The sequence below is a fragment of the Canis lupus genome, chromosome 12 (assembly GCF_048164855.1).
Source record: "Canis lupus baileyi chromosome 12, mCanLup2.hap1, whole genome shotgun sequence".
Classification (NCBI taxonomy): Eukaryota; Metazoa; Chordata; class Mammalia; order Carnivora; family Canidae; genus Canis; species Canis lupus.
In genome coordinates, this window is record NC_132849.1 from 40,757,481 (window position 1) to 40,774,676 (window position 17,196).

General features: G+C 36.7%; 1 protein-coding gene across 6 annotated transcripts in view; it reads right to left on the reverse strand.

The window, feature by feature from the left end:
- The window catches only part of LCLAT1 (lysocardiolipin acyltransferase 1), a 192,713-nt gene that overhangs the window by 108,264 nt on the left and 67,253 nt on the right, over positions 1-17,196 (reverse strand). For 4 of the 6 annotated variants that reach the window (XM_072770663.1, XM_072770662.1, XM_072770665.1 and 1 more), the window contains exons 2-3: positions 14,232-14,400; positions 4,232-4,430 (exon numbers count right to left, since the gene is read on the reverse strand). In XM_072770663.1, the coding sequence (XP_072626764.1) occupies positions 4,232-4,430; positions 14,232-14,396 (364 nt within the window). In that variant the 5' untranslated portion in view covers positions 14,397-14,400. The remainder of the gene's footprint in view (positions 1-4,231; positions 4,431-14,231; positions 14,401-17,196) is intronic. The other 2 variants (XM_072770666.1, XM_072770667.1) reach the window with 1 other exon arrangement.

Genomic DNA, 17,196 nt, shown 5'->3' on the forward strand with positions numbered 1-17,196 from the left:
ATTCTATTTGTGATCTCTCTTTCTTGGGTGATTCTAGCCAAAGGTTTGTCCATTTTGATTACATTTTCCAAAAATTTGATTATATTTACAAATTGTCTTTTTACTGTTTTATTTATTTGCACCTGGTTCTTGTTATTTCCTTCCTGTATTAATTTTGAGCTTCATTTGTTCTTCTAATTCCTTGAGGTGCAAAGTTCGGTTATTTGACAGCTTTCTTATTTCTTGATGTAGGCATTTATCACTATGAACTTCCCTTTCAGAACTGCTATTGCCACATCCCAAAAGTTACTTATTTTTTGGTGCGTTGTATTCCCACTTGCCTCAAGGTATTTTTTTTTTTGATCTTTTGATTTCTTCTTTAAACAATATACTACCGAGCAACCACTTTGTCAATCTCCACATAATTGAGTTTTCCAGTTTTCTTTTTGTAATGGCTTTTAGTTTCCTATTATTGTGACCAGAAAGATGCTTCATGATTTCAATCTTCTTAAATTTATTGAGAGGAACATGAAGCAAGAGACTCTCAACTACAGAGAACAAACTGATGGTTACCAGAGGGGATGTGGGGGAGAGGGGGGATGGGTGAAATAGGTGACAGGGATTAAGGAGTGCACCTTTTGTGAGGAGCACTGGGTGATGAGTGGAAGTGCTGAATCATTAAATCATACATCTGAAATTAATATTATACTGCATTGACTACCTGGTATTTAAATAAAAACTAAAAAAAAAAAAAAAAAGAAGGGTTTTGTGGCCTTACAGATGACATATCCTACAGAATGTTTCCATGTGTTGCTTAAAAAGAATGTGTATTCTGTTGAATTTGGATGAAATGTTCCATACATGTCTGTAAAGTCCATTTGGGCTAACATGTCATTTAAAGCCAATGTTTTCTTATTGATTTTCTGTCTGGATGATCTATTCATTGAAAAAAGTGAGTTTTGAAGTCCTGCACTATTTTTGTACTACTATCGTCTTATTCAGTGACCCCTTTATCATTACATCATGACCTTTTCTCTTAGTCTTTACCTTTCTCTAGGTGCATCTTTTCCATCCCTTCACTTTCAGTCTGTGTGTGTTCTTCTGAGGTGAGTTTCTTATAGGCAGCATATTAGATAGTTCTTGTCAGCCACTGTGTCTTCTAATTGGAGAATTTAGTTCATTCACATTTAAAGTAGGTATTGATAAGTACATACTTATTGCCCATCTTGTTCATTGTTTTCTGGCTATTTCATAGTTCCTTTGTTTCCCTCTTCTCTTGTTCTCTTCCTTTATGATTTGAGATTTTCTCTCCTGGTATGCTCAAATTCCTTTCTCTCGTATGTGTCATCTACTATAAGGTTTTGCTTTAGACTTACCATGAGACTTACATAAGACTACTTACATTTGTAACAGTCCATTTTAAGCTAATAAAAACTTAAGTTGGGCCACATTCTAAAGCTCTACATTTTTACTCCTCCCCTATTTGCTGTACATGACCCACACATGCTTATCATGTTCATTTTTTGTTTATATAGGTTTTTAATTTAACATAAGCTCTTAAATGAAATGTGGACCAGCAAAGCCTATTAAAGCAGTATATAGGACATTAAAAAAGAGAACTTAACGGCTCCTAGTTCCTGCCTAAACATGTTTGTCTCTAAAGTTAACTTCACAATAGGAGATAGGTATTACTTTGACTCAAACCTAAATATAGAATACTTATCTGGAGAATGCAGATTTAAATATACTATGTACTATATTAAATGGAAATAAAACTTTAGCATTATGTGATAATGCAGCCACTTTTCTTCTATGTAAAATTCATCATTCCATCACATACATATGTAAAATTTTTATTTTGCCAGAGACTTCTAACCTAATTTGCTTTCTTGAAAACCACACAACCCAGTCACTATATAATCAAGATGAAGTTATTCAAATGAAGATAGTGAGAACCTGTGGAAGAAAGCCATCCAACAAGGAGCCAGGGAGGGAGGGAGGCCTGTTTTGTTTTGTTTTGTTTTATGTACCAGTCTGGAGTGGAGTTTTTGTCTGACTAAACTGGGAAGTAGAAGGAAAGGAGTATGTGTTGTTTCAAATACCATAGATTCTCATTGTTCTTAACAAATCTTGGTAAACAGTAAGTGTTGATTCATTGCATGTCCCTGGGACCATCTCCAGAGACTTTAAATGACTTATTGTAGAATTTTCACCATTTCACTGGGCAGTCGGTCTGCTATCATCCTGAAGTGCCCCTCATGCCATCCTTTATACCCAAATGTTTTCTTGGGTTATAGTTTTTATTATCTTCTTTAGGGGGTGTAATTATATGTGTCAGACCTCCTTTGATTATCTTCCATTTCAACTACTTTCTAACAATTTTTTCCCTCATTTCATTTTTATTTTATTTTTTTTTAAATTTTATTTATTTATTTATGATAGTCACAGAGAGAGAGAGAGAGAGAGAGAGAGAGGCAGAGACACAGGCAGAGGGAGAAGCAGGCTCCATGCACCGGGAGCCCGACGTGGGATTCGATCCCAGGTCTCCAGGATCGCGCCCTGGGTCAAAGGCAGGCGCCAAACTGCTGCGCCACCCAGGGATCCCTCATTTTTATTTTTCTGTACATTCCTGGTAGGATTTTGCCTTTCTGTCCTATTTTTTTTTCCCTTGACTTCAATCAATTCTCATTTTTCTTGTTTTCTTGATGATAACTGTTCTCTGTATTTCTCAAAGTGGGTTTTCTCCCCCCATACTCCCAAATGTTTATTTGATGGCACGTCAATTCAGTTGAGAGTGTTGTGTTACAGTGCAGGTTTTGTATTTTTCAGGTATGTTCTCAAAATATTTCTTTTATAGATATAAAATTATTTTGGCAGTTCATTTTTTGTGGCTTTATTGGCGGAGGAGCAAAAAATGGCTATTATTTTGCTACTCTTTTTATTCCTGCAGGATTTTTTCATTTCCTTGTTTTCCTCACTGCCACATCTCCATGAGGAACTAATTCCTCTCTTTGTATCTGATTCTCCCTCAGAAGCAATGCTTTTCTGAGACTGCCTCTTCAGGTCCCACTGTCTTTCTAATCATTTCCCTACATCATGTGCTGTGAACCCTGACGTCCTGACCTATGTTCAATATTCTGGCATTTAGTATTAGACTTTGTCTTGTTGAGGATGCTTAGTTGTCCACGCCCCTCTACTTTTAAGCCTTACCTCCCGAGTCTTAGCATGCACAGGCTTGCAACAGTGGCAGGTCAAAAGGAATCTTTTAGATTTCTCTAGTTAAGGTATTCTTTGTCTTCCAGTCATTCTGAAGAGATGAGTGATACCTATTTTTATTTCCTCTGATTGTTTATTTGATCACTTTTTTTTAAGTCTGAGAAAAATCAGGCTGCTGCCATTGTCCTCAAAAACGCTTTGGAAGAAGACTTTTAATTTTTCTTCATTGTTGCTAGAATTGTCAGTTACATTTTTTTGTATGTAATTTCCTGATTTCACATAAATTTTCAAACTCATTTGCATAAGTTTTTAATATTCTCTTGCTATATTTTATATAGAATCAGGAACAATAAACAGATATTATCATTCTTGCTACTGGTAGCATGCACTTTCTCTTTTCTTTCTTGATCAGTCCTTTTAGGGATGCAGCAGTTTTGGAAATACTGATATGATCTTTGACATTTCTCTCAAGAACTGAGGTCAGTGATCTCTCCTAGAATCTCTGAAGATAGTGACAGCCTTCACCAATAATATAGTGTGTGTGACACTATATGAATTCTGAGGTGAGGTCATAAAATGCCTTGCAGTTTCATGCTGGTTTTATAGGGATGTTTACTCTAAAGGAAGTTAGTTGCCATGTAAGAAATCGACTGTCTTGAGAGTACAAACCTCTGGGATGCCTGAGTGGCTCAGTGGTTGAGCATCTGCCTTTGGCACAGGGCATGATCCTGGAGTCCCGGGATCGAGTTCTACATTGGACTCCCTGAGGGGAGCCTGCTTCTCCCTCTGCCTATGTCTTTGTCTCTCTTTCTCTGTGTCTCTCATAAATAAATAAATAAAATCTTTTTTAAAAAGTTACTGAACTATTAATTCATAAACTTCTCTCAACATTAAATATTTTTAAAAAGATGTTAATCTGTTGTGATACATGGTTTTACACTAGTGAGAAAAAAATGGGAATGACTTTAATACTTAAGTAGCATTTAACAAGTTATTAAAGGAATGAACAATGTAAAATAATTTGTGAATAACGTACCAAACCCAGGAACACTTTTGAGGCTGGCTTTAAGGCAAATTTTCTCCAATCTGAGGTAGCTATATCTCATCAGACAATTCCACAGGAACATCCAGTCCATTCTTGTCCGATGATTCATGATGATGACACTTCTTTCCCCAGGAACAAACGCATCACCTGTTATAATCACTTTTACACCAAACATGGTCTCCAGCAGTGCCTAAGGAATAAGCAATATAGACATGTAACAATTTAAAGTTATGATTTCCCATAGGTAAATTTTATCATATCGTGTAAATAAATTTGATATCTAGTAAGTCAAAGGCACAGTATTTCTCAAGATTATTGAGTCTATAATAAATTAGAAAAAAGAAATTAGTCTGGAAGAATGAGAATACAAAGGTATTGTTTCTATTTTTCATTTTATTCATTTAGGTTTCTCACGGTTTCCTAATAAATGCTAGCTTTCACCAAAATCTTCACGATATATTATTAACTTAAAGAGAAAAAGGTATAAAAGACATGCAAGAAGATTCCACTGTGTAATTTTTTAAGGCTGTAGATATAAAGGTGATTACTTTCTAGAAAGGTTAGTCAGAAATTTAACACGGAGTATAGGGCTAAGGGGACAAAGTCAAATTTTCATTTTATACCTTTCTGTATTATGATCTTTTTAAACACATACATCTGTTAACAATACATAAAGAATAAAATAACTATATGTTTATAAAGTTCTATAGCCCTAGCACCTACAACAGTGCCTGGCGCCTAGAAAATAAATAATTGCTGAATTGGTTTAATTAACTTTTCTGATAAGCAGGCATATAATATATATGAAATATTTAGAATAAAGTATATTACAGACTGTAGTTTTGTGAAAACAGAAAATAAGAAAACTTGATTATTGATTTCAATCCCTTATTTAAATTTTCAAATAATTTATATGTAGCAAATTTACTAATTAAAATATAACTTCACTATTTATTAATGGAGAGAAAACTGGTCTGAGGCAGTGAAAAGATAAGAAAGTCAAAACTTCATGGGACGCCTGGGTGGCTCAGCAGTTTAGCGCCTGCTTTCGGCCCAGTATATGATCCTGGAGTCCCGGGATCGAGTCTGGCATCGGGCTCCCTGCATGGTGCCTGCTTCTCCCTCTGCTTGTGTCTCTCTGCCTCTCTCTCTCTGGGTCTCTCATGAATAAATAAATAAAATCTTTAAAAACAAACAAACAGGGATCCCTGGGTGGCGCAGCGGTTTGGCGCCTGCCTTTGGCCCAGGGCGTGATCCTGGAGACCCGGGATCGAATCCCATATCAGGCTCCCGATGCATGGAGCCTGCTTCTCCCTCTGCCTGTGTCTCTGCCTCTCTCTCTCTCTCTGTGACTATCATAAGTAAATAAATAAAAATTTAAAAAACAAACAAACAAACAAACAAACAAAAAAAACCTCTGGCAACACCATGAAAACCTTTATAGAAGTATATAGCAGATGCACAGTAGTACCAACATATAATGGAATATGAACCAACAATTAAAGTGAATAAGCTACATGTATCTTCAACACAGATGGCATACAAGCATAATGCTGAGAGAAGCAAAACAAAGAGTGTCATATGTAAAAGTTTTTAAAACAGTAACTAAGATATTTTAGGAGTAAAATTATAAAGAACAGCAAGGAATGACCATCTTACAGGTCAGATTAGTGGCTACTGCTATCAAAGAGGAGATGGTTATGACATGCAAGCAAGGTAGCTTGCTGGAAGACCGTTAATACTCTAGTTCTTGACCTGGTTGATACTTTCACTTCAATAGACCATTTTAAAGTGTGCATTTATGTTCTACTAACTTTGGATACGTTTGTTACATTTCACAAAAACTTTTTTTTTTTAAAGAATATGACACAAATGAATAAAAGGACTTCAAAATAAACACAGGACCAAGAAAAAAACAGGTTAAAGGGAAGATTAGTTAAGGAAAAGTTAGAAATGTTTTATGTCCAAAGAATTATGGAATCATAGTGTTAACATCTTAACAGAATAAAACAGATAGCCCACAGATCCCATTAAGTGACTTTCCCAGAGCTGCGATTCACTTTAGGGCATGCATGGATGTTTAACCTAATGTCAAGTCCTAGAAGGATAGCCTTCAAGGGGTAAATAAACACAGGACCCTCTTGAAAAAGTATACAGAGGTACTTTGTTAAATGTCTGTAGGTTTCATCAGATTTTCAAAGAGTCCATATCCACTCAAATAATTATAACTTCCATTCCAAAGTCTTGGGAAGCCAAGCCTCTATGTAAAGACTTCATGATGGAGAAGATCATGGCAGAGTCCTCCAGGCTTGGACCCGCAGCAGGAAATGTCTAAGTATAAAGTGCCATCAACTCCCAAAATGAATCACTGAATTACATACCTCAGCCCAGAGGACATGTGTGAAGTCACCATCTATGGCTTACTAATTTGGATCAGCTCCACTGTGCTTTCCAAATGATACTTTACAGTTTTTACAAAGAACTGAAATGCAAGATGCCCTTCCCTTAACTCGAAAGATGAAGTTGACTGCTAATTGTGTGTTGTACCACAGAAAAGAGTTAAAAATCTTAAAGCCTATAAATCCCAAACTCAACCCTCACCTTTTAAATGCAATTTCTAATACATGTATCCTGTGGATCCCAAATGTCAAAATAAATCCAGACTGTTTGTCCAGGAGCATATCATATGGCATTCTCTCCCTTGCCATCCAACACTCCATTCAGAATGTGCCTGAAAGTTATATATAACCTTTTGGACAGCCTAGATCTCAAACTCACATTAATCATTTGTAACATCAGACAAGACCTATCTAAGTCAATGTTATTTACATCTCCTGTGAAGGTAGACTACAAATATTTACTACAGAGAGATAAGGTTGTAAGGTCTCTAAAGAGCTACAGAATTCAAATTTTAAAACGTATAGAAAAATGTGAGAATAGTATCTTGTTTTTTCTAGTCTAGAATAGAAACTAGTATAGAAGAAAAACTAATCTTATAAAATTTAATAAATGCTTTATAGAAGCATTTCTGAGAATCTTTTAGAGACCACTAATTACTATCTCTTAAGTGTTCCACTGTGTCTGAAAACACAAAGATGAGAGGTTCCCCCTCATGGTCACAGAGAATCAATATTGCCATCATGCCCCAAGCTCTCATTTACCATTCTGATGAATCTTTATTTAGTCTGAGGTAAAGCCAACTCTGTGGTGCTCCCCATCTCCCAGTATGCCTGGGCTTTTCTGACTCAACATAAGCCCAGCTCCTCGAATCCTTAGCTATTTAAGGCCCTGCAATCCCACGTCATTCGTCAAATACAGTACCCCTTTTCTTAGCAGCAGTCTAGGCAGAAATTATACCCTGTATCTGCTGAATACCCATTTTGTTCTAGGATTGGACTGGAATCACCAGGCTGTGGAACAGACTGGTGCCCTAGGTGGGGGCCTCTAAATTCCTAAATCATGACTTACAGTGAAAGGACAGAACTCCAAATAGTTTTCATAATCTTCATAATCCCAGGTTATTAGCTAACAATTGGACTGCTGGAAAGACTAAATTTTGAAAAGCAAAAAGTACTCTGGGCACATGCAAAGTGTGACCTTGACAGTATTGATCATGCTGAATAAAACTGTCCAAAAATGAAATGAACAAAGACCTACACTCCCCACTATAGATATATACCAAGAAAGAATGAATGGTCATTCTGCAGACTGTTCTGGAAGGAATTCTTACATAGATAAAGAGTTGGATGAGACTTAAAGGTCACCTAGTCTAACCTAACATCCTAGAAGATTTTAATGTGGTACTTCATTTAACACACAAAATGTGCTCCTTAAAAATGGTAAGAGAAGAAAAATCTTGCCAGTGAAGTCACTTTAATGCACAAGAGATGCTTACAAAGAGAAGATCACTTTATGATTATGTCTGTGAAGCAACAGTTTAAGTGCATTTACTTTATTAGTGAACTTTTTTTTAATTGGGATTAAAATAAAGTACGTGTATAGCAGAGAAAAGACTAAATTCCTTCTAAGTAAAAAAATTATCTATTTGCTTCAAAATAAAAACTCCTTTAGTACATTGTAAAAGTATGGAATAAAAGGTCATAAAAGACATCCTGACAGTTTTTCTCCCTTTCTTTGAACAGAGATGTTTACGATCTCAAAACTACAACACCAATTTTTTTGTAACCTAGCAATAAGGTATTCAACTTCTATAAATTTCTTACCTGAAAGACTCTGCTTGATATACCTTTACTACTAAGCAAGGTAGTGAGTTACACAGGTAATAGAAGTTTTTTCAAATACATACTAAATACTACATGGGTAGCTGAATTTTGCCTAGTGTTAAGTTCTGAACTCAGGTAATAAAGCCAAAGTCAGGAATAACTGAAACTAACCCTTAAAAATCTCACAGAAAGGTACCTCACAGAAGACCAGTACACTATCTTCTGAAGAATGTTGGAACAGCTTTCTGCAGCTGACTATCAAATGAAGTGATTAGTCTATGTGCTGTTTTAAACACAATAATTGTATTTAATACAGCACCACTCACATTTCCCATTTTCTCTTACTTTGGGGGGAGGGGTGGAGGCAACTCTAGATTAAAAAAAATAACAAATGTATTCTCATCTTTTCTACTCTTCCCCCATCCTAGTGCATATAAATGGAGTTGTATAAAGACTTGTACCATAGTGTAGGGTGTAATTCTGTGTGATAGTAATAGCACTAATAATAGGAATAGCAGAAGCAGCTATGGCAGAATTTGTCCAGCGGAGTCCAGCATTTCTTCCAGAGCAACAGATTTTAGTTATGTACACGACTGCCCAGAGGACAGACATTCCCAGATGTTATTACAGCCTTTAGCTATTCCCTCCAGTGCTATTTGTAATTCAGTGACATAAAGGAAAGCGCTTGCTCTGCACTTCCTCCCCAACCCACTTTCTGCAAAGTGGGGCAAAACAGTAGTAGTGACCAGTCTTGACCTATCAACTAGTATTATGCCAGGCTGGCTGGAAGGAATCTTGAGTCCCTGAATGACATGAGGGAGCAGAGCTACCCTGCCAACATGGTCTTGAGGATGAATAAAGTTCTATCTTATTCAAGCCACTGTATTCTAAAACGCCTATATTCAATACCTCCTTTAGTCATCAGAATAACTGAGGTAAACAGGTAGGCTCAGAACCCTCATTTTTCAAATGAAAAGAGAAGTTTAGGAAGGTTAAGTAGCTCTACCAAGTTCAATAACTAGAAAGTGGTAAGGCCAATAGTAAAACCAAATGTATCTATACCAATAAGCACTTAACTTATATCGGCTCTCCAAGGAAGAGATTGATTGGACGCTAAAGCATTGCAATTGCAATGATCCCTACCCATGTAGTAACTTCTCAAAACTTTTCAGGTTTTGGTAGTGATGTTTAGACAAAAATGTAATTCATAGTCAAAAGATTATATATTGGAAAATTTAAAACATTAAATGAAATATAAAACAATGTATCATTATTATAAAAAAAAATCACTTACCTGTAAATGTCTGCTTCAGAATCAGATATACAATGCTGAATCTGGAATGGCTCTCAAAATACCATCTACTCCAATTTCCTTATTTTATAAATGATGAAATAAAAATCTTTAAAAAGTTATATAATTGACTTGAAAAAAGTTAAGTTTTCAAAATGAAATGTCTCTGGTTTTATGATGACTGTAAGTGGAATTACTTAACATTTAGATGGCTCGTAAGAAGGCTTTTTAGAAATAGCTACTTGGGCAGCCCTGGTGGTGCAGCGGTTTGGCGCCGCCTGCAGCCTGGGTTGTGATCCTGGAGACCCGGGATCGAGTCCCACATCAGGCTCCCTGCATGGAGCCCGCTTCTCCCTCTCCCTGTGTCTCTGCCTCTCTCCCTCTGTGTCTATGAATAAATAAATAAAATCTTTAAAAAAAAAAAAAAAAAGAAATAGCTACTTATGGGACGCCTGGGTGGCTCAATGGTTGAGCATCTGCCTTGGGCTCAAGTCGTGATCCCAGGGTCCTGGGAGAGAGTCCCACATCAGTCCTGCATGGAGCCTGCTTCTCCCTCTGCTTATGTCTCTGCCTCTTTGTGTCTCTCATGAATAAATAAAATCTTCAAAAAAAAAAAAAAAGAAAAGAAATAGCTACTTATGACAGTTAACCTTATGTGAACTGGGCATTATATATTTATTTCACTTAATATAAATATGATATTTTATGGAGAAATACTCATTTTGTAAATAAGGGAGTACTATTGGGCAAGCAACACCACAAAACAAATATTCCATGTTAAATGGTCTGTTTGAGGCTGCAATGAAACAATGAACTTCATATCTTTAAAGCTAATTTAAAAATCTACTTCTACAAAATTCATGGTCTGAGAAGTCACCTTCTGTACTCTTACAGAGGAGGTAATGTCTCAAGCGGATGGAGGACAGAAACTAGTTAAGATATGTAATCTACAACCAGGCAAGGTAGCTTAGGTACAATACTAATACTTCCAGGATGCCAGAGGCCCTATCTGTCCTGTTCATCATTACCTTCTAGCAATATGCCTGGTATATGGTGGACACTTAATAGTTGCTGGATGAATGTTCCAAGATCCTACTGACTACTTTTGTCATAAACAACAGTTAACAAAACTTACAAAAAATCCTTCCTTCTATTATGAAAGGAAAAAGAACTTTTGCATAAATGTATAAGAAGGATCCATACTGATAACGTTAAGAATATTACAAAAATTCAATGTAAAGTCCTTCCTACGGAGGGGGTAAAAAAAAAAAAAGAATAGGGAAGGTAAGGTGGTTGCTGCTTCCTTCCCTGACCAAAGAAATGAAATTAGATTCTCCACTCAGCTGAGTTACAGAGAAAAAGAAGTATGATGAATTTAACAGATAAGAAAGCTCAGAACCTAATGAAACCAACAAAGAACCCAAAATAGGGATGCTTGGGTGGCTCAGCGGTTGGGAGTCTGCCTTTGGCTCAGGGCGTGATCCCGGGATCCAGGATCGAGTCCCACATCAGGCTCCCTGCGGGGAGCGTGCTTCTCCCTCTGCCTGAGTCTCTCTGCCTGTGTGTGTGTATGTGTGTCTCTCATGAATAAATAAATAAATAAATCTTTAAAAAAAACTATAAATTCTAGAATGTGAAAGTACAATATTTTAAATAGAGGTAGCATAAGAGAGAGAGGGTCAGTGAACTAGTAGACTTGTGTAGCAATGTAAGCAACCTGCCACACCCACAACAACAGTCTCAGAAGGAGAGGCGAGAGGGAATGGAACACAAAATATGTGAGGAAACAAGAGCCCCAGAGTTCCAATTTGGAAAAAACAAATCTACAGATCTAAGAAGCCCAATGAGACATAGTAAAATAAACAAAGAAAGCTAGTCCTAGGCATATCATAATCAAACTGCTTAAAAAAAGAACAGAGAAAGAAATCTTGAATGCAGCCAGAGAAAAAGACTTGCAAGAATATATAGGCTAGGAGACCACAAGACAGTAAAACTTTAAAGTATGGAAAGAAGAAAAATGTCATCCCATAAATTTCACAGCCAGCAAACTGTTCTTCAAGAATGAAGGCAAAATAAAGACATTTTCAATTAAAAGAAAACAATTAGTCTACAGGAGCTCTCAGTAAAAGAGGAGCTAAAAAGAAGTTCTTCAGGCTAAAGGGAAATGACACTAGAGAGAAACTCTAATATACAAGAAAGATAAAGAATACTATAAATGGAAAATATTTAGATCAATATAAGAGACCATATTCTCTTAGACTGTTTCTTTAAAAAACATAGGACTATGTAAAGGAAAAAACGGTAACACTGCATCCTAGATTTATTGTACAAGTGTATGTAACAGGACAGCAGCACAAAGGATGTGAGAATGAAAGCCCTATCCTGTTACAAATCTTATATTTTACACAATGTGATAAATACGAACTTCAAGTGGGCTGTGACATATGAAGGATACATTACGTGATCCGTAGGTTGTGACTAAATTGTGTTCACAACACACACATATATAAGATACGTGCACATACATACACATACATACACACACATCGTTTTCTTTCAAAACAGGAGGGGAAAATATTGCACAACTTGTTTTATGAAGCCAGCATAATTCTGATACCAAAGATGGAGCTAGTATGACCGTGAAACTTCTCATTTGAGAAATATTTATTGGTATGTACCTTGTTCCAGGTACAACCTCAGTCTTTGGCTTCTTGAAGGCTTTGTATGACCGTTCCTTACCAACTTTCCTCTTTCACTAAGAGGAATCATCACACCACTGAGACTAATTTTGTTAGTAGTTTTTTTCCCTCAAGGCATTCCCTGGCTTCAAAGAACTCCAAATCTTCTTTTGAAACAATCATGAGGTACCAATGAACTTCTTACCACTAGAAGTTAAAGTGCCATGTGACCCTGACCAATCCTTCAAGGTTTTCCTATCACCCAGGGCTCTAACAGCACCAAATTGGGTCTAATCTCAGCTCTGCTTAAATAATCTGTTTATGCATGTGACCTTCAGCAAATTATTTAATTTCTCAAAGTTTCTACTTCTGTAAAAGGGGGATAATGGTGGTGCCTGGAATGAAGGCATCCTAAAGCACTTATTAGCACATTATCTGCCACATAAGTGCTTAACAGCTATGACCACCATTACCCTTTTAACAAAATCTTGTAATTCTTCTCCTTAATCTGGATTAAATATGCAACCAAACCGGTTATTTATCATCTACCATCTACCATCTATTTATCATCTACCATGTCCCTTTCTTTGTGCTTGTAGATCAAGTGCAACAGAAGAGAAGGGGGGAAGAGGAGAGGGAAGGACAGAGAGAGATAGGGAATTACTTTCAGTTTAATGATATTACATTTCATAAAACACATCTAATTTTTCAAGAAATTAACCTTTGACAAAGGACAAATGCAATTCTTAAAATTATTCACCATGAAAATCCTTTTTTAAAATATGAAAAGGGTCAACAGCTCCCCATCAATCTCCACCTGGGGAGTCCTTAGCATTAGTGAACTTTCCTCTCTGTATATGTATGAAGGGCAGTCAGCCTGAGGGGAAATGGCAACGCAGTTCAAAAGGCACAGGTGAAAAAAAGATCCTTCAGCAACTGAAGGCTGAAAAATTCCTCCTTGTTTTCCTGTTCAGGTGTATCCTTATCACCCCCACCATGACTGCTCCATAAACCCAGTAACAAACAATAAGTTCTAGCTGTTGCTCAGAAACATCAAGAACAAAACGGTCTCAGGAAGTAGAGACCTATTATAAAAGCAGCTACAAGGTGTCACTCCATTTTTGGAGAAGGCACTACTGATTAGCAGCAAAAGGGAAGGGCCACAGCTGCTTTGGTCCAGACAAGGGAGGAATCTGGACTGGAATCCTATAGCAAGTCGCCAGCTCAGAATCAGAGAGATGTTCTCAGAGCTGTATGCACTGACCTTGCAGAGAATACATGTCTGTTCCAAGATCAACTACACATGATATATGTACTATTATGGTACAGATGTTGTCATTCTAGGCCACAGATAGGAAACCACTTTATTCCTAAAATCTGTGGTTACTCGGAAGAACTAAATCAATCACATCAATGTCAAAAGTTCAAAAACTATTTTATCTGAATTTTAATTTCTGTCATTATTTTGTAAAATAAATGGAAATACAAAATAAAAATTCTTCAATCTATAGCTTTAGATTTGTGTATTTTGCTATATGTAAAGTATACCTCGATGAAGGAAAATAAACTTCAAGAGGAATATAAAAGAAACTCTTAATTTTGAAATATGGCTCTTAGATTTTTTATTTCAAGGACATGAATTATATTTAATTCTCTCTAGTTCCTGTATTTCCTCTAGAAAGGATCCAGAAAGTATTTATATGTTTCTTCTAACATTTGACTGAATCTGACTCTAACAAAGTAAAAATTGGTGAGCTGGGCCACTTTGGTCCAGTCTCCCTATCTGGTGTGTGACTTACCGCAGGTAGTGTGAGCCAGGTTGCCACAAGGCGGTTGTTGATCCAGCGATACCAAGATGGGCTTACAAACATCAAAGGTAAAAAGGGACCCAACATGAAAATGCTTCCAAAAAAGCTTCCCCAAAACAGAGTAAGTATAAAATAAATCCCCTTCCATGACACCATGATTCTGAAAGATAAAAAAGAAGAATATATTTTGTTACTATACATCTAACTGTCCAAATTGAGAATGCATAAAAAATTTTCCATTACAGGGCTGCAGAAAAGGCTCTGATAAAGAACATAAGAGCTTGAATACCATAAAGGTGACCCTCTTACATGTCCTACAGGTCTAACAAACTTCCAGTACATTAGAAATTGATACTCTCAAAGTTTGAACAAAAAAAGCTGTCTTGTTTAAGAAGTCTTTGATTTTTTTATCTGGTTATTAGTATTAACATAAACCTGTAGAAGTTACCCAATACAAAACCTTAAAATATTCTAGAGTTTTTTTATATTCTACTATAAAAAGTAGATTTAATGGACCAAAAATTATAGAACAGCTTACTAAGGGTAACTGTGCCTACAAGTGTGGGCAATTTTATAGATTGCACTAAATTTTTATAAAAACCTAGAAATGTTAATTCTTCACATTAGAACCTGAAAGTAATATCATTGAGCAACTGGTCTTAAACTGGCTTCTTCTTTACGAGCTGTAAGAGTAAATAGAAGTCAGACTCCTCACTTTTCTGAACTATTTGCCTAAAGATTACTTTCAGGGTCCTCATAACCAGAATCACTTAACACTGACATTTTAAAATAAACTGTTGGAAACATGGTTTAAAATGAATAATCAAACATTTGATTTTATAACCTAAACTACATTAGAGCAAAAATACAGTTTGCCTCAGAATAAAACTGTGAGAATCATTAAAACTATGAAAATAATGGATTTAAAATTCTTATATTACAAAAGGTATTCCAGGGATCCAGACCTGTGATTCTTCTTAAATATTCAGAACAGGAAACAGAAATAAAATTTCAAATGTCAAAGTGCTTTAATAAATGTCAGTCAAACAATAAAACAGGTCAAATCCTTTAACACAGACTCAAATTTATCTGGGTACGGAGTATGTTTTTAATTCTCTAACAACACTTGACTGTATGTACAAAATCCTTCCAAGCACAAAAAAAAACGAATACCTGAGAATTGGTTTTTTTGCTAAACTCTAGATCTGAACTTCTAAGTGAGGGTGGAGAGAAAAACCACTGAAGAGCAATGGCTGAATGTGGGGTTCACCCATTGCCCAGAAAGCTGGTTGGTGCTCCATACCTTCAGCCTTGCTTTCTGAGGCCCAGGCTCGGCTCTCCTCTGCACTGAAAGAAGACATGAAAGGCATCTTCTCTCCAGTCTTTACATGAAAGCTTTTTTTAAACAGGAAAAAGACACTCAGCAACGCTGCTCCTCTACCTAAAACCCCATAAGGACCTCTTTTGCTCTGTTTGTTTCTGCCAATTAGCCGTTAGCTAGCTCCACTTAGACACTTACCCCTAACCTCCCCGAAGAGCTGGGCTTCATACTATATCTGTCCAAATCCATCCTCAGACACACTTTTTCTTCACTTATTAAACTATTTCTCATTTCATGTGTTTAAGCTTCTTTAACTATGTATATTTTTTCTTTCAAATATTGATTTCATCTAATAAAATCTTTTCATTTTACAGTGGTGAAGCTGAGAACCAGAAGAGTTATCATGGCTTACTTTCCTAAGTCCCCATAACCAGTTGGTAGCACCAAGTATTTTCTGCCCTCCTATTCTTCCACAAAATTATGCCACCTCCCACCCACTGAGAGGCTGGAAATCAGAGACCTGAGTCAGCTTCTAAACATGTTTGTAAACATAGACTCACATATAAAAGGATGTGTTCCATGACAACACTGGGGCTACTCAGGCCAGGTCCAATCTAAAATTATTTTTATACCCAGCCCCTGCCTTTTTTCTAACCTTTCAACCTTTGTCCAGTGATTTAATAAACACACAAAAAGATTCCTACTATGTGCAGGGCCCTATGCTAGTCATTTGGGGACATCACGGTAAGTACGACAGACATACCAAATCTCATGGCCTCTCTATCACCCCCTCAGGAACTCCTCCCTGTATTTAATCTAACTTCCATTCTGTCTCATGGGTTTCACAGACAAACCTGGTTAACAATTATGATAGCTACATATACTTCTTTAGAATAGCTAAAATTGAAAAAAGACAAAAAACCTGATGAGGAAGCAGAACAGTAAGAACTCACACACCCTGCTGGTGGCAATGCAAAGTACTTTGTATGCTCACCATAGAACCCAGCAATCCTACAACTGAATATCCAGGACAAATGAAAACTTATGACAACACAAAAAACCTGTACACAATCGTTTACAGCAGCATTATTCATAACTGCCAAAAACTGGAGGCAATGCAAATGGGGGGGGGGGGGCGGTAAAGGGGAAATGGGTAAACAAATCCATAGATCAGATACCTCCAGTTTCTTGCTCAGGAAGGACACCTCTTTTCCTTCATAAAATGTCCTTACTTAATCACCTAATAATTGAACCATTAACTACCATTGATCTCATAGTCAAATAGGTATATGAAGAAATAATTGCAATTCAAAGTGATGCATGCTACAATAGAAGGTATAATAGAGCATGCAGTGTGTGTTAAGGATAGATCAAAGTAAGGCAGGGCAGCCTGGGTGGCTAAGCGGTTTAGCGCCATCTTCACCCCAGGGTGTGATCCTGGAGACTCTGAATCGAGTCCCACATCAGGCTCCCTGTATGGAGCCTGCTTCTCCCTCTGCCTGTGTTTCTGCCTCTCTCTCTCTCTCTCTCTCCCTCTCTCTCGTGGATAAATAAATTTAAAATAATAATAATAAACAAATTATAATAATAATAATAAAGTAAGGCAGGATGAACTCTGCGAAAAGGGATTAAAGA